Source organism: Dermochelys coriacea, chromosome 1, assembly GCF_009764565.3.
Source record: "Dermochelys coriacea isolate rDerCor1 chromosome 1, rDerCor1.pri.v4, whole genome shotgun sequence".
Classification (NCBI taxonomy): Eukaryota; Metazoa; Chordata; order Testudines; family Dermochelyidae; genus Dermochelys; species Dermochelys coriacea.
The window spans coordinates 181339886-181358782 of NC_050068.2; the positions used below are offsets into that span (position 1 = coordinate 181339886).

At 39.4% G+C, this 18897-nt stretch overlaps 1 protein-coding gene across 6 annotated transcripts in view; it reads right to left on the reverse strand.

Moving 5' to 3' along the window:
• The window catches only part of GBE1 (1,4-alpha-glucan branching enzyme 1), a 274774-nt gene that overhangs the window by 185326 nt on the left and 70551 nt on the right, over window positions 1-18897 (reverse strand). For all 6 annotated transcript variants that reach the window (XR_006279482.1, XM_043509634.1, XM_043509617.1 and 3 more), the window contains exon 3: window positions 15160-15275. Coding sequence is in view for 5 of the 6 variants with exons in the window: in XM_043509634.1 (XP_043365569.1) it covers window positions 15160-15275 (116 nt within the window). In the remaining variant the exon portion in view is untranslated. The remainder of the gene's footprint in view (window positions 1-15159; window positions 15276-18897) is intronic.

Genomic DNA, 18897 nt, shown 5'->3' on the forward strand with positions numbered 1-18897 from the left:
AATTGTATGTATTCATAATAAATTTAACTCATTTCAGCAATCAAAAATCTACTGTCATTTATATAAAACTGAACTGATATTTTTTTTCCCCAATGCATCCTATCTAAACCTCTGATGTTCAGCTGCTTCAGGTACCTGGATAGATTCGGTTTTCTCCATTCAGTGTTCCAGGACAGCAAAGAGCTCAGAATCCCTGAGCCTCTATACATTAAGAGCATTAAGAGTGCTGAGCCCAGTACCTGCTCTGATTAAAGTTCTGTGAAATTTTTTCAGAACTCCCCGTCAGTCTTAAAACTGGAGGCCATCTTATCAGGTTTCTCATTAATTTTTATTTTTCCATATGTTCTTCATATGGCTATAAATTGTTTACTTCTTTTCACATGGCAGATAGCATATAAAGAGTAACAAATACCCTTTCTATATAGCAGGCTTTTTTTTTAAACTAATATAGATCCCATTGCTGCAACAGGATCTGAACAGGTCAGCCCTTACACCTACAGGAATACTGTGGCAGGACTGGAGTCTTAGAGAGTACAATAAAAATACATTTAATTGACAAATTTTATAGCTTCTCAACAACTGATTTTTTTAATGATTTATTACAGCTGTTCTCAAACTCTGGTCTGCAGCCCCAACCCCCTCCCTACCTCCCAGTGCTTCCTGCAAACTGCAGAACAGCTGTTCAGCAGCGTGCAGGAGGCACTGGTGGGGGGGGGGGGGAGAGGAGAAGCCAGGATGGGGTGCATTTGAGGAAGGGGGCAGAAAGAGGCAGGGAAGAGAAGGGATGGAGTCAAGCAGGGGCAGGAAGAGGGGGTGGGGAGGGGTGAGGGAAGGGCAGGAGTGGGAGCCATGCCTGGGGCTGAGCACCTCTGGGGAAAATTAGAAGCCAACTTGAGGGTCTGGGAAAAAATTTAAATTAAAATGGGGGTCCTCTGGTTGCTCAAATTTGAGAAATCACTGATTTATTTAAAAGTAGTAAGAACCAAGGAGCTGATCAAAAATTAATAAACCACACCATAGAGCATGGGATGAGTCTTGCTAAGAAAACATCCTTTCATCCTCGATCTCACCATATGGTAAGAAAAAATTGCATAGTATGAGTTATTAAAATACCTTTAGAGGCTTTAAAAGGAAGTTCAGTCATTTTAAATTAGGGAAGACCATAAGCAGTGATGAACATTCTTCTGATTTTTCCTGTTTATACAGCAGCATGCTACCGAGTCAGTCATCAGAGATGTCTTTCAAATAAACTCTCGCCAGGTTAAGGGGGCGGGTTTTCTTCTCAGTACTTGAATGTGCCGTTTATCATGGTGTGAAGAGACTTTTCCCCCATTTAACTGTTTTTATTATTATTAATTATTATTCCTAAACTATAATCAAGCTGTGGGCATTAAAGGTATGGAGATTGATCCCACTATTCTGGGATACCTGGCTAATCCCCTGATGCCCTGGCTCGTGAAGCCATACACAAGCCACAAGGATAGAAGGAAGGAAAATTTCAGCTATTGCTTCAGTAGTGTGTGCCCTTAACTATTTGACTTCCAAAAAGCACAATATATGGAATAGATAGGAAGCAGCAGAAAACGAAAATGTTCTAACCATAACTGCATGTTTTGTACAATATTTGTGAGATCAAGGGGGAAAGCCTCCTGAATGGGTGGTAGGCTTTAGTGTGGAGACTTGCTCCGAAGTTCATGCAACCATCGAGGCTAAGGAACCAACACAAACGGCTAAGGAAATGCTGAAAGGGATGCCTATTGTTTGTATTTCAAGTCTCAAGGCTTACCACGTTAGCCCCTTAGCAATAGTGTTGAGATTCAGAAGAGCTTTGGGGTATTGTGGGTTGGTGGCTGAAGTTTAGCATTCCCTATGTGTTTTTGCAGAAACCCATGTATTATTTCATCTTTGTTTAAAGAATTTTCTGTGTTAACTGCAATGACGACTCACAAGAGAGTTACTGTGAAAGATTATTATGAAACAAAAATAAAGTTTTAATGAAGCCAATGGAAAATGTATTTCCAGCATATAATTTTAACTAATCAATCTACAAAATAACCAAACTATACACAAACCTTTAATTAATGCAGTAGTGGAAACAGAACTCAAAGTACAACAGGAATAATAATTTGGGGGTGGGAATGTATAAAGTTACAGGCAAGCGTACGCCTTGCCTCTGGCTATTCTAGTCCCCATGGGTTCTGCAGTGGAATGTCACAGCTCAAAACTAACTCCTGGGGGAATTCTGCACCAAAAAATTTAAAATTCTGCATACAATTTTGTCACAATAATGCAATATAATCCAGCTAGTTTCGATTATTTTGGTAATTTATTTAAACTACAATACAATGGATGGAGAATGGGAGTGGGGAGCATTGGAGGCTGTCCCCAACCCCCTCTGTAATAGTAATGTAGCTAGTATTGATCCTTTACTTCTATTAGTCAACAAATATATACAGCTATATGCTCAGTGTTGCTCTTCAGTTGCCTATGATGTAAGTGAGGGCTCATGGAACACATTTTGATAGAAATTTTTTTCAGTCTAAAAATTTAGACCAGTTCTAATCACTGAAGCCCCATAAGCATTTATAAGGCCAAAACTGTCCTTTACACCACTCTGGCAATGTAAAAAAGCCTACAAAAATTTACCCGTTTTATGCTCCTGGGGGAATTCACTAAAAACAATGGGAACAATTCACTAAGCAGGCAGACTGCTACATTCTCCTCTGCCTGAGGGAACTGAGCTTGCTCCATGCCTACCTCTTCAAAAATACCCCAAAGCCCTGCCCCTCCATGCTGAGCGTGCTGCAATAGCAAGTGAGAGGGACAGAGTGTAGAACACCCCTACTTATTTCCCCACCCCAGCGGGGGTTTACATCTCTACCAGCCTCTCTGGATGCTCAAATCTACCTGTACTGCCAGGAGTGGGTGCATGACCCTTCTTGAGGCTTCCCTTTGCTTCCCCATCAGAAGTCATTTTTCTGTGGGTAAGCAAAGAAATATGCAGGGGCCATGAATTCTGTGCACGCACAGTGATGCGGAATTCCCCCAGGAGTAAAAATGGTCAGGGGTCAAAAGAGCTGGACTTCCAGATGTAAGTGTTCTCAATGCTCAGAGATTCAATCTGATAGTTAAATGGGAGTCAATAGAAGCACTGCTGAGAGGATTTGGCAGTACAGGGTTGCTGCGTGTCCCAGTAGCCAGAATTGTCCAACGGCTGAAGGACATGAGTGGACCCCAAGTTAGGGGATTGCAGGGTCTGCTGGCCTAGAAGCAGTATGTTTTTCAGGAAGGAATTCTGTCTCAGGACAGCATCCATGTACTACCTCTGCATCTGTCTTGTTCCATGCTCTCCTTTGCTATGGCGATATTGTCCTTAGCCACAACCATGGTATTCTTTGCCATTGCCACTCTCTCAGGTGGCTGCATTTCTTTCTCCTTCTGGGTCTGCATGTACAGTCTCCACCTCTCAGCCAGCCTACTTTTCCTCTGTAAGTCAGCCATAAGTTCTGCAAACATGTAGTTGCAAGTCTTCCTTTTTTCTGGTTTGGCAGCAGATAGAGGCACTTCCCTTGATGGTCTGGCTGTTGCAGGTGCTATGGCCGTAGAAGTGGGGGCAGGGGAGACAAGGTCACTTGTTCATATCCCAGGCAAATCATGAGTGCTTTTTTTCCTACACATGTACGTGTGACCTTACCTCCAAGACAGAGGCTTTCCATTATTTGGGGGGGAAGCTCAGATATGGTAAGTGGTCAGCATGCACAGAGGGTGCTGGATGCATTTGGATTTCACTCTCCTCTATCTGCTTTTGTGGTTCTAGGGGTGGGGTGATTGGAGCTAGGTCACCTGTTTGTGCAATGGAGACCCTCCTATGGCATAGAAGATGCAAAGGGAGGGCTGGGAATGGCACCCAGAGGAAATCTGGATAATGATCCTCTATACATTCCTTTTAAGCTCTCCAGACTCAATAATATTATGCTGAGGCTGGTGATTAGAGAATGGTCTTATTTAGAAAGTCAAACAACAGACTGGCAAGATGCACTGTGAAGTTATTCACCATAGATTCATAGATACTAAGGTCAGAAGGGACCATTCTGATCATCTAGTCCAACCTCCTGCACAATGCAGGCCATAGAATCTCACCCACCCACTCCTATGAAAAACCTCACCTATGTGTGGACTCTTTCAAATCAGTAGATATTGTACAAAGCAGATGAGACTGATTAGGAGTTTTGATTCATTGTGGAATAGACACTATAACAGATACTATACACCAAAACTGTTTATGAAGGTGTGGGAAGTTTTCTGGCTCTGAGTGGGTAAATCAAGTGTTGGTTAACTTATAAGTCCTCAAATCACGGTTTAAAGACTTCAAGGAGCAGAGAATTCTCCCTCAAGTGACCTGTGCCCCATGCTACAGAGGAAGGCGAAAAACCTCCACGGCCTCTTCCAATCTGCCCTGGAGGAAAATTCCTTCCCGACCCCAAATATGGCAATCAGCTAAACCCTGAGCATATGGGCAAGATTCACCAGCCACATACTACAGAAAATTCTTTCCTGGGTAACTCAGATCCCATCCATCTAATATCCCATCTCAGGGGATTAGTCCTATTTACCCTGAATATTTAACGATCAATTAATTACCAAAATCACATTATCCCATCATACCATCTCCTCCATAAACTTATCGAGTAGAATCTTAAAGCCAGATAGATCTTTTGCCCCCACTGCTTCCCTTGGAAGGCTATTCCAAAACTTCACTCCTCTGATGGTTAGAAACCTTCGTCTGATTTCAAGTCTAAACTTCCTGGTGGCCAGTTTATACCCATTTGTTCTTGTGTCCCCATTGGTGCTGAGCTGAAATAATTCCTCTCCCTCTCCTGTATTTATCTCTCTGATATATTTATAGAAAGCAATCGTATCTCCCTTCAACCTTCTTCTAGTTAGGCTAAACAAGCCAAGCTCCTTAAGACTCCTTTCATAAGACAAGTTTTCCATTCCTCAGATCATCCTAGTAGCCCTTCTCTGTACCTGCTCCAGTTTGAATTCATCCTTTTTAAACATGGGAGACCAGAACTGCACACAGTATTCCAGGTGAGGTCTCACTAGTGCCTTGTATAATGGTACTAAAACCTCCTTATCCCTACTGGAAATGCCTCTCCTGATGCATCCCAAAACCGCATTAGCTTTTTTCACAGCCATATCACATTGGCAGCCTATAGTCATCCTATGATCAACCAATACTCCAAGGTCCTTCTCCTCTTCCGTTACTTCTAATTGATGCGTCCCCAACTTGTAACTAAAATTCTTGTTATTAATCCCTAAATGCATAACCTTACACTTCTCACTATTAAATTTCATCCTATTACTATTACTCCAGTTTACAAGCTCATCCAGATCCTCCTGTATAATATCCCGATCCTTCTCTGAATTGGCAATACCTCCCAGCTTTGTATCATCTGCAAACTTTATTAGCACACTCCCACTTTTTGTGCCAAGGTCAGTAATAAAAAGATTAAATAAGACTGGTCCCAAAACCGATCCCTGAGGAACTCCACTGGTAACCTCCCTCCAGCCTGACAGTTCGCCTTTCAGTAGGACCCGTTGTAGTCTCCCCTTTAACCAATTCCTTATCCACCTTTTGATGTTAATATTGATCCCCATCTTCTCCAATTTAACTAATAATTCCCCATGTGGCACGGTATCAAACGCCTTACTGAAATCTAGGTAAATGAGATCCATTGCATTTCCTTTATCTAAAAAATCTGTTACTTTCTCAAAGAAGGAGATTAGGTTGGTTTGACACGATCTACCTTTTGTAAAACCATGTTGTATTTTGTCCCATTTACCATTGACTTCAATGTCCTTAACTAATTTCTCCTTCAAAATTTTTTCCAGGACCTTGCATACTACAGATGTCAAACTAACTGGCCTGTAGTTACCTGGATCACTTTTTTTTTCCTTTCTTAAAAATAGGAACCATGTTAGCAATTCTCCAATCATTCGGTACAACTCCTGAGTTTACAGATTCATTAAAAATTCTTGCTAATGGGCTTGCAATTTCAGGTGCCAATTCCTTTAATATTCTTGGATGGAGATTATCTGGGTCCCCCGATTTAGTCCCATTAAGCTGTTTGAGATTTGCTTCTTCCTCAGATGTGGTAATATCTACCTCCATATCCTCATTCCCATTTGTCATACTACCATTATCCCCAAGACCCTCTTTAACTTTATTAAAGGTGCACTGCAGTAGTGGAAGAGGCATAGGCACATGGTTATTCCCTACAACGTGTGAAACAATATTGATCAATTTCTCAGTCTTATGTTCTAGCTCCTGCAGACGTGGAGAAAGTGCAGCAAAAAATAGATAGGGTCCTGCAGTGATTGCCAGCTGGAATACATGGTATGGGGCATTTGTACCTCAGTGGGAGCAATACTGTTTCTGTCTTGAGTGGGCATGGAATATGCACTCACACCTCATGTAAACTAACCATATTTCTTTTCTAGTTAGCACTGCCTCAAACACAGGCATTTTTCACAAATTAAAGCTTTTTGTATTCAAATCTGCCCCAGGAGTGGGGTAGAGATGGGAAGGGTACAGACTACAACTGCACCATGCTTGGGGGCTATTACCATTTTGTAATAGCAGAGAACCAGGGGAGGAAGAGAAAGGCAGGTGCTACTAGCTAATATCCGCTGACAACAACAATAATAATAAATTGTAAAGATAGGTACTTACCTGCCAAATTTCCCTCCAGTGGATCTGACTGTCCAGTCCAGGCCTGGGTTTCCAGCTGGGAATCCAGCTCAGCTAATGCAGGACAGGGAATCAGTCTATTATAGCAGGATAGGACTGGGGCTGGCTTTCTAGCTGGCTATTAGGATCCTGAGTACAAAAAGAATTCTGGCTCGCAGGAGGCAGCTCCTCTCCAGCATCCTTGTGCTCATCCCCTGATGAGTCAAGCCAATCATTCTCAATGTGGGGACAAGAGTGTGGGCAACAGGCTCTGAATAGTGCCTGGGACAGATCATACCGTAATTGTGTAGATTCCTGTCTAGTTCATGAAAAAATGGTCACATATCCCCTGCCCAATTGGCTCTTTTTATCCCCCATTGCACTATATTCCTGAGGCTCTTGCTATTTATCAGGCACTGATTGACATCACAATCACAACCTCCCACGTGCATCTACTTTGAAATGTCCACAAAAAGGTCCTTATTCTCATGTATGGCCAAAAGAGTCTCCCTAAACAATGTTTCTTCCTAGATAGCAATGAGATCCAAAGTATCACCACGACGCCAGACTGCTCCATGAGATGCATTGCGGGCCTTCAGGACTGCAATTGTGATTGTATTGCCAGAATAATGATACATTGAGATCCAGGAGTAAATGAGCAACATTTGGGTCTGTGCCGACTTTGAAAAGGGGGAGAGTGCCATCCTGAAAAACTGACACCAGAGCAGGGAGGGCGTATAAGTAAACAGAGGTCAGCACTGTGGCACAGTCATTGGAAGCATTCAAGACAAGGTGCACAGCAATTCTGTGTACGGGAACAAAAGACTGAATTAATGCAATTCGAAGCAAGCACAGTCCACTTGGCAAAAGGACGCTAGAGTTCCTGATAAATGTGGAGTTAGTGCAGTGATGAAGTGCATCATCTGTATACAAGTATTTTCAAAGAGAATTAACTCGATTTGATCCAGTTTAAAAAACCCTGTAGACAAGCCTTACGTGCACTCTTCTCCAGGAGGTGACTTCATTTTGTGAATGGATATTATGCATTTCATAAAGGAACTCAGCCTCAACTGTGTTATGTAGGTAAATCCCTTGGGGACAGAAGTGTATGAAATTCTAACAAGGTGTTTTTGCTTGGGTTTTTTTATTACCCACTTTCTTCAGTATTTAACAATGAAAAAAGACTGTCTAGAAAACTTAAAGTAGATAACGTACTACTACTACTAAAACCAGCCACATTTGTGACCTTTGTTTCTCATTTATTTTCATATGAAAATATTCTCTAACCTATTCTAAATCATCCACCACTCCATCCTCTTCCCATTGATTTAAAAATTACTAAAAAATAGAAGCTGACTGACCTTGTCACTATTTCAAAACTCAGCATTTCCTAGTAAAGCACTGAAGGTGGCAAAGATACTGAAGACCTGAGCGAATGCTAATGCACATCAAGAACTCAGGTTTTTAAGAATGCAATAAAAAGCTAGTCATTTATCTTCTTCACAGGTGTACTTTAGAACAAACATTTAAGATTTATACTGAGAAAAAACTTTAGGTTGTTTACATTTCCTCACGACATTGCAAACAACACACAAGGAAATCCTAACTTAGGACAACGTTCATTCAACACAATACCATTCTCGAAGATCCACTGTTATAATACTCATCCACAATATTCATTCTAACACTATAAACTCAAAATACTCTCAGCTTCAGTGCATACAACAGATCTGAAAAGTCACACTATCACATATATTCCAACCTTCCCATACCACATATAAACATGTAAAAATAATCATAACCATGAAGTCTTCCTCAAATTTGGGTACCTGCACTTTTATAGAAATGCACAGAAGAGACAGTGGGAGTCTGACCCGTTTGTGGTGAGATTTAGGGGAGGAAATGATTAAAAATAAGCATCCCTGTTGGGGCAGAGGGAAAGTTAACACATGCTAGTAGCAAGGTGTGTGTCTGCATGGGGGAAAAGGTATGTACTGTCAACAGCCTTCGCTTTGTGTTTCCTTGCTTTACATTTTACGTTAGGTGTATCATGTATGGAATAATCTTAACTAATACACAAAAACACTACATTGTGTGCTAGTTATATTAATGATCTTATGTAAGAACAATGTTAAAATTAAGGTTGTGTATTACAGTGTGACATTCAATTGTGTATGCACTGAGGACAAAAGTAACTTTAATCTAGCTGTATGGAATGGAAATTCATCAACTTCATGAAAAAAAAAACTTCGTACAGATACAGACAGACATCATCTTCCTTTCCAAATGCAAAGAGATGGACATCATACCAAAAGGACTAAAGGTAAAAAATCCATTACCATCTACATATCACACAGACTATGCTGAGAGATTGTGCCAAACACTCAAAGAAACTGCAAAATCACCTGATCAACATCCTCTACAGCAAACAGGAAAAGATTAAGAATGAGCTCTCAAAACTGGATACTCAAAAAAAAAAAAAAACCCCACACACAAAAATGCCAACCATCTTGCACACAAACTTTCTCATTTACAACACAAACTTTGCTTCTCTACAAAGGAAAAAGGACACATATCTAAACTCCTACATGCCACAAGGAGCCACAACAGTTGTTCCCTTAACCCACCCAACAATATTGTTAATCTTTCCAACAATACTCTTAGACTGGCAGAAGAGTGTCCTCTCGAGGCCTCTCCTTTTGTCCCTCCAGGCTTACGAACATGACACAGTTCTGTGGTGACCTAGAATCCTACTTTCGACGTAACCGACTAAAAGAATATTTCCAACACACCTCTGAACAACATACTAACCCACAGAATCCTTCCTATCAACACTACAAAAAGAAGGATTCCGCGTGGACTCCTCCTGAAGGTGGAAACAACAGACTGGACTTCTACATAGATTGCTTCCGTTGACATGCACGGCTGAAATTGTGGAAAAGCAGCATCACTTACCCCATAACCTCAGCCGTGCTGAACACAACACCATCCAGAGCCTCAGGAACAACTCTGACATCATAAATCAAAAAGGCTGACAAAGGAGGTGCTGTTGTCCTCATGAATAGGTTGGAATATGAAAAGAGGCTCCTAGGCAGCTCTCTACCTCCACATTCTACAGGCCATTATCCTCTGATCCCACTGAGGGTTACCAAAAGAAACTACACCATCTGCTCAAGGAACTCCCTGAAAAAGCACAAGAACAGATCTGTGCAGACACAAGCCTAGAACTCCGACCTGGGGTATTCTATCTGCTTCCCAAGATCCATAAACTTGGGAATCCTGGATGCCCCATCATCTCAGGCATTGGCACCCTGACAGCAGGATAGTCTGGCTGTGTGGACTCTTTCCTCAGGCCCTACTCTACCAGCACTCTCAGCTATCTTCAAGATACCACTGACTTCCTGAGGAAACTACAATCCATCGGTGATCTTCCTGAAAACACCATCCTGGCCACTATGCATGTAGAAGCCCTCCACACCAACATTCCACACAAAGATGGACTACAAGCCATCAGGAACAGTATCCCTGATAATGTCACAGCAAACCTGGTGGCTGACCTTTGTGACTTTGTCCTTGCCCATAACTATTTCACATTTGGGGACAACTTATACCTTCAAGTCAGTGGCACTGCTATGGGTACCCGCATGCCCCCACAGTATGCCAACATTTTTATGACTGACTTAGAACAACGCTTCCTCAGCTCTCGTCCCCTAAGGCCCCTACTCTGCTTGCGCTACATTGATGACATCTTCGTCATCTGGATCCATGGAAAAGAAGCCCTTCAGGAATTCCACCATGATTTCAACAATTTCCATCCCACCATCAACCTCAGCCTTGACCAATCCACACAAGCGGTCCATTTCCTGGACACTACGGTGCTAATAAGTGATGGTTACATAACCACCACCCTATACCGGAAACCTACTGACTGCTATATTTACCTACATGCCTCCAGCTTCCATTCAGGACATACCACGCGATCCATGGTCTACAGCCAAGCTCTAAGATACAACCGCATTTGCTCCAACTTCTCAGACAGAGACAAACACCTACAAGAACTCTATCAAGCATTCTTAAAACTACAATACCCACCTGCTGAAGTGAAGAAACACATTGACAGAGCCAGAAGAGTATCCACCTACTACAGGACAGGCCCAACAAAGAAAAAACAACAATGCCACTAGCTGTCACCTTCAGCCCTCTTCTAAAACCTCTCCAGTTCATCATCACAGATTTACAACCTATCCTAAAAATGATCCCTCACTCTCACATATCTTGGGAGACAGACCAGTCCTCGCTTACAGACAGCCCCCCAACCTGAAGCAAATACTCTCCAGCAACCACATACCAAAAACACTAACCCAGGAACCTATCCTTGCAACCAAGCCCAATGCCAACTCTGTCCACATATCTATTCAAGTGACATCATCATAGGACCTAATCACATTAGCCACGCCATCAGGGGCTCGTTCACCTGCACATCTACCAATCTGATATATGCCATCATGTGCCAGCAATGCCCCTCTGCCATGTACATTGGCCAAACCGGACAGTCTCTACGCAAAAGAATAAATGGACACAAATCTGACATCAGGAATCATAACATTCAAAAACTGGTAGGCGAACACTTCAACCTCTCTCGCCACTGAGTAAAAGATTTAAGGGTGGCAATTTTGCAACAGAAAAGCTTCAAAAACAGACTCCAAGGAGAAACGGCTGACCTTGAATTAATATGCAAACTAGATACCATTAACTTAACCATTAACTAAAGTACAGTTAAGGTTTTTATACTGTAAAAAAATATTCAGTTACATTATTTAAACTCAAACATTAAGCCATAGCCGTATCTTTGATTTGTATGTAGCTATTTCTTTCTCCCGTTCTCTTCCCCATCTACCATAAAAAAAGTTTCTTCACAACCTAATATTAGAACTTCTGCAGTGTGTTATAATTTATAACAATCTGTATTTGTTAACACGGATAAGTTTTATTTTAGATATCACGATAGAATGTAAATTCTGAATATGCATTCTTCATATATTTTATCCATCAGCTAATCAGTCTAGGTTTTAAAGCTCACAGCTCCATGTAAAAATTGAACATTTTTTTAAAATTAATTTTGTTGGTAGCTATCATATCAAACCAATTTTAGCAAGAACATATTAAAACTGCTCTCCGTATTAAAATGTGAACTTTAAGAAGAATAACTAGAGAAGCTGAGATAACAAATAAAAAGAGTAAACAAAGCAACAATTGCATTTCTAACTGGATAATCCACTACTTCTAAGGTCAGAGTCACCTGCTACATGTTCCTAAGTGAGAATAAGCAATGTTGTGTGGAAGAGAGAGGAGAACAAAAGAAAATAGAGATTAAAAAGGAGATTTCCAAATAGAAAATTAGCATGTATTCTTTTAGCATTTGGAAGTTAGTGCTCATTATTTTTCTGATTTGTACTTTTTTTTTTTAAGAAAGCTAGCATTTCCCCTCATCTGCTTATTTGGTTTCTGCTGTTCTGATTGGATATCGGTAAAGTCCCAAACTCACCTACATTATGTTCTCAAATATTTCAGTGACTAAAATCTTAGTTTTACCTAGGAAACCTGAACATATTTCTGTAGGCAGACAGTTGTCTCTACATGTTGAATACTCTACATATTGACTCTATGTATTTTTTTAAAGTAGAAACGGTATGGAACTTCCTGTGGTATCAGTTAAATGCAGCTTCCTAATATTTTTTAGTAGAAAAAAGTTGCTGTATAAATAAATTCTGATTGGATATCCTGAGTTAAACACTTACGACTAAACAAGTTTTCCTGTATTTAAATTAATGATTTGGATGGCTTACAGGGATGTGGTGACCATTGATAGGCTTTTGATAGGTGACAATTGACCTTTTTATCACTCTCTCAAACAATGAAATATCAACTAAAATATTTAATACATTTTGTATAGTTTTTTCCCTACATTTTCATATTTATGTGTTGTACTTGAAAACAAAGGATTTTTATTATTATATTATATTATATTATAATATTATATATATATATTATATATAATATTATAATATTACAAATATTTGCACTGTAAAAATGATAAACAAAAGAAATAGTATTTTTCAATTTTCAATTCAGCTTATACAAGTACTGTAGCACAATCTCTTTGTTGTGAAAGTGCAATTTACAAATGCTGATTTTTTTGGGGGGGGTTACATAACCACACTCAAAAACAAAATGTAATACTTCAGAACCTACAAGTCCATTCAGTCTTACTTCTTGTTCAGCCAATCGCTAAGACAAACAAGTTGTTTAAATTTACAGGAGATAATGCTGCCCTCTTCTTATTTACAATGTTAGCAGAAAGTGAACAGGCATTTGTATGGCACTTTTGTAACCAGCATTTTAAGGTATTTACATGCCAGATATGCTAAACAGCCGTATGCCCCTTCATGCTTCAGCTACCATTCCGGAGGACATGCTTCCATGCTGATGATGCTTGTTAATTAAATGTGTGACTCAACTCCTTGGGGGAGAACTGTATGTCACCTGCTCCGTTTTACCCACATTCTGCCATATATATTTCATGTTATAGCAGTCTCTGATAATGACTCAGCACGTTGTTCATTTTAAGAACACTTTCATTGCAGATTTGACAGAACGCAAAGAAGGTACCAATGTGAGATTTCTAAAGAATAGCTACAGCACTCGACCCAAGGTTTAAGAATCTGAAGTGCCTTCCAAAACTTAAGAGGGATGATATGTGGAGCATGCTTTCAGAAGTCATAAAAAAGCAACACTCCTATGCAGAAACTACAGAACCCGAACCACCAAAAAAGAAAATCAACCTTCTGATGTGGCATCGGACTCAGAAAATGAAAATGAACATGCGTCGGTTCACACCGCTTTGGATTATGTGCCAGCAATGCCCAATCACACAAGCAGAACCCATCATCAGAATGGACTCATGTTCCCTAGAATGATGGCTGAGGCATCTGGCACGCAAACATCCTGCAACATCAATTACAACAGTGCCATGAGAACACCTGTTCTCACTCTCAGGTGATGCTGTAAAGAAGAAGCGGGCAGCATGATCTCCTGCAAATGTAAACAAACTTGGTTGTCTGAGCGATTGGCTGAACAAGAAGTAGGACTGAGTGGACTTGCAGGCTCTAAAATTTTAGACTATTTTAATTTTGAATGCAGATTTTTTTGGTACACAATTCTACATTTGTAAGTTCAACTTTCATGATAAAGAGATTGAACTACTGTACTTGTATAATGTGAATTGCAAAATTCTGTTTCTTTTGTTTTTTTACAGTGCAAATACTTGTAATAAAAAATAAATATAAAGTGAGCACTGTACACTTTGTATTCTGTGTTGTAAACGAAGATGTATTTACAAATGTGGAAAACATCTAAAAATATTTAAATAAACTGTGTTCTATTATTGATTAATCATGCAATGAATTGTGATTCATTTTTTTAATCACTCCACAGCCCCCTCTTTTGTCTTGTCTAATTTAGTTTACATTAATGGTGCGGAGGAAAATATGTTTGTAAAGCCTGGTATACACTTGTTACATCAAAAATATTTTACATATTCTTAATCCTTCAGATAATTACCTAAAATATTTTCTATATACCAATACTTTTCTGGATAAAATCAATCTACAACCCAATCTGTGAAAAAATATTTTTCCTCCTCTAAAGTGATATCACTCAGGTATGTAGAACCCTTTCCTGTAGAACCATCAGGACTAAAAACTTTGGTACAATTTCACAGGGTGGTCCAAAAGCTTTAATAATTGTAAAGTATTTCAAGTACTGGTGGTGAATAATATAGTTGTATGTTTTCTTCCATAGTCTTATGCCTCAGGGAGTCATTTATGAGGCTGAAAAACAAAACATGTTCTGAGACCCCATACTATTTTACTTCCCGGATGATAGAAGTAAAGTGAAAAGACCAGATCTAGCATTACTGCAGCCCCACAAATAGCTCCCTGAAGCAAAACATTATGAGCAAGATATTCAGGTTCCAGTGGAGCCTTAACAGTTAAAGTAATTGTACAAAATATAAGCCAGAAAGTTGGGATTTTTTTTTTTATGAGTTGTAAGTTATTCTTATTTTTCTTTTTAATAAATTCTGAGTACATATTCCATTCTATTTTCAGCTTGTGACATCTTCTCAACCATACACTTGTCTATCCCAACATACCATAAACAAACTGCAATCTTTTTCAATTTCAAAAATCCCAAACCACAAAATTAAAATTATATTACTCATTCACGACAGTTTGTATAGGTAAGCACATAGGTAAATGTGCTTGTCCTCAGTTTTCTAATACAAATTATAAAAAAAATGAAATGCCTTAATTTAAAATCTAAACTCTAAACTCTACATTCAAAGTTGATGAGAAAAATTCTAGAACCTTCAATTTTGATCCATGGGGTACAGGAGAGAATCCATCTTGTCCAGGTGGGATGAACAACTCCCATTTCCCATAATCAATTTTCTTATATGAATGAGAAAATGGATTCCAGCCATCTGCAATAGAAGAAGAGTATTACTGAGATTCATCCTGTTCAAATGTACTAAAATATACATTGACTTTCATTGTCTGAAAGCAATCTTACTGAAAGTGGGTACTGAAAAAACAAATTGTTTTCTTTTACATTTAACACTACGGCATAACACTGGATCAGGTTCAAAACAGAATTGTTGGTTCTTAAGAGATCAGATTGTAATATTAACTAAGCATTATACTTAAAAAAGTTATACTCCTGCTTTAACTTAATTCTGACAAGGGAATTTTATCATCATACCTATTTTTCTACTGTCATTAGCTATTCTACAGTTTAAAATCCACAACTAAATCTGTTAAGGAGAATCACTGCTGAAGACAAAACTGCTTTTACTATAAAGCATGATCTTGACCATAGCAGAATGCAAAATTTGCCAGTTTAAACAAAAATTATCTGAAATTTAACATATGCCCTTTGTGACACACTATACCTCAAAATAAAACCCTGTACCCCATATACACCATTTGAATATGGTTATGATGTATTTTGTACAAAGTATGCCTTGTGAGATATCATTGGAAAAGTCATAATTTGTTGAACGTTGTTCTGTTGAAATGTATGTATCACCACTGTATATGAAGTTATGAGATTTTGCTCTATGTTTGTTACTGAAACATATTGTGAGCCTAGGAAAACTCCCACAGATCAGTTCCCTAGAAATAACACAATCTGTAAAACACAAGCATTACATGTCAAGCCTCACTTATACAGAAGGTGCAAGCAAGAACTTGTGATTCATGTGAAGGACTAAGTATGAAGCACATAAGTAACGAGGGCAGGATACAGCATGGATTTTTCCAGCATCTGAAGAGTATAAAGTAAGGGACAGTGACATCATCAGACCACTTCTCCTCCCCCACCCATACTGAAGACAACAAGATCATTTGGGAGACTGAAACATTGAACTGGGGGGAGTGGTGCTAACTGGAAAACTTTCCAGTTAGCATAGACTGCTGTAGACTTTTGGGTAAGAGAAACCTTATTGGCTTAGCCTGGTAAAGCTCAGTAAATAGCTTATTTTATTTCTTTTTGTAACCAGTTCTGATCTTCTATGCCTATAATTGCTTAAAATCCATCTTTCCGTAGTTAATAAACAATGTTTTACCTAAGCCAGTGTGGTTTTGATTGAAGTTTGGAGAACGTACTCAGGTTATAAAGGCTGGTGCATATTCAGATCTTTTGATGGAATGATGAACTAATTAATGAGCTCATTCTGATAAAGGGGGTCTTGAGCAGTGCAAGATGCACATTTCTGTGGTGCAAGACTCGAATTAGGGGTATGCAGGCGTCACCCTATATGGAATTCAAGAGTGCTTGGTATAGCATTCTGATATTTTTGTCTGGGGGGGTGACTTGCATAGAGGCTGGGATGAGTGGGAGCTCACATAGCAAAGCAGGGTATAGTGCACACAAGATTGGAGGGTTGAGGGAGCACAACAATCCAACAGCCCTGATTGTACCCTGAGGCATGTCACACTCTTATAAAAAAAAATATGCCTGGAAAGCTTGGGGAAAAATATCAGACAAGGATTTCCAGTTCAAGAACGGAGTTATTTCTCACTAAGGATTTTCCTACTTTTTTTGGTTTATACTGAGAAAAAAGTTCAAGCATGAAACTATTAGTTTTGTGAACTCCAAAAAGGGTAAGCACATGTGACTAATCAGAGACCTTTGGAAAGTTTAGTTATTTAAGATAGCACATACACACTATGTGTATCTGAGGATTCTTAGAGTTCCACTGCCAGAGGGAAAGACCTACAAAGGCAAGCTGGTTTGGTGGATTGAGCAGAAGGCAGGAAAGCAACACCTGAATTCCAATGCCCACATAGTAAGGCAGAGCAATCTCAATACTACATTTATATAACACCTTCCATCTAAAGATCTCCGTTTTGACCCAGTTACTAATAATTGTGGTAGCACCCAGAAGCTTCAAATCAGGATAAGGACTCCACTATGCTTGGCAGTGTATAAACACACAGGTCAGTCAAAGAGCTGCTAATATATATTACACACAAACACACACCCCTTTAAGCTCATTTTCATCTTCAACTTTGTATTAATTATTTCCATTTCAATGAACTGTTTGCAAACAAACATTCACTATCCATTGTTATGTATATATCTGTTGACATATGTAGGCAAAATATTCTAACCAGAAAATATTGCCAAAAATATTATGATTAGCAAAATATAGTCATGCAGATACCTTTCAAGAAATGCAGTGTCCTAAAACTTCACAATTCAAATGAAGAATTTTCTCCTACCTCATAATAAGTCACTGGCCCCTCACCTCTGCCCCTTCAAGTCCCCTCTATTATGCAAGGTCTTTCCAAAGGAGGAGTTCCTTTTGAAACCAGTTAATTCACTTTCTTGGATGTAGCCAGGAAGAGGAATAGGGAAAAGTTTATATTGTTAGATAAACTCCTTGCAGGGATTGATGCTGCCTCTGTTATGCTGATATCACTCACTGTTGCTGAGGAGCCAGGAAACAGCTAGTCCCCAACATGATAATGGATCACAAAAGGGAATTTTTTTTTTTTTTTTTTTGGAGAGGGGAAAAAAATATCAACTGTTCAAGCCTTATTGACAACTTTAGGAAGAGTCAATGAAGTTCACATTTTATTGTTATTTGTATTGTACTAGTACTTAAGAGACCCAGTCATGGACTAGTACCCCCATTATGTTAGGTACAGTACACATACAGAAAACCGTCCCTGCCCTAACGAGTTTTTCTGAGACAGGTGGAACACAAGGAAACAGTAGAATAATATTGATCGGCAGGACAGACAGTGCTCTCAGCACACCAGCTGCCTGGCCATTGTCAAGATTTTAGTAGCTGAATTTTAAGGAGGGATATGAAGAACGATAATGAGGTAGCTTGGCCAATGTTTACAGGGGAGCTGCTACCATTCATGAGAAACAATATGGGAAAAGGCTCAAAAGTGCTTACATGAAAATTTAAACAAGTGGGCGATGAAGGCTGGCTTCATTGCCAGAGTGGAAGTAACATCTTGATAGGCAGGTTGTGAAGTCTTTCAAATGAGTGAGTGAAGATATTTCCAGTGCCAAGTTTAAGGACGAGCCAACAAAATAGCAAGGAACAACAACAACATCAGACTTAAAAGTCCAAATTTCTGTTTTCACTTAACCGAGGGTGCCTTTAAGAAGTCAACATCTACATCCAAGATACTACCCTTCTTTTTTTGGAACAGAACAGAGTAAATATTGACTTTTATGCTGGCTAGCATATATCCCCATAAAGATGGGGTTATAAAGTAAACATTACACAACTGCACAAACTGACATTTCCCTATCTACAAATTGCGTTGCCGATAATTAAAACCCAGAATAGATTGATTGCAATGAGCAGAAAAGGAAAATCTGATTGGTTGAAACAGTAGATGCTTCATGCACAGCATTATGGGGGGGGAATTGATTTTTCTGAAAAGGGATTTGCTACAATCAGGACAAAACATAATTGAGAAAACAGCTTAAGTCAACCCTCTGTTTAGTCTAACCTCACCTCAAAGGTTATAGAGCTCAGATTTTCAGAAATGTAGCTTAAATAAAGTTTCTGCTCACCA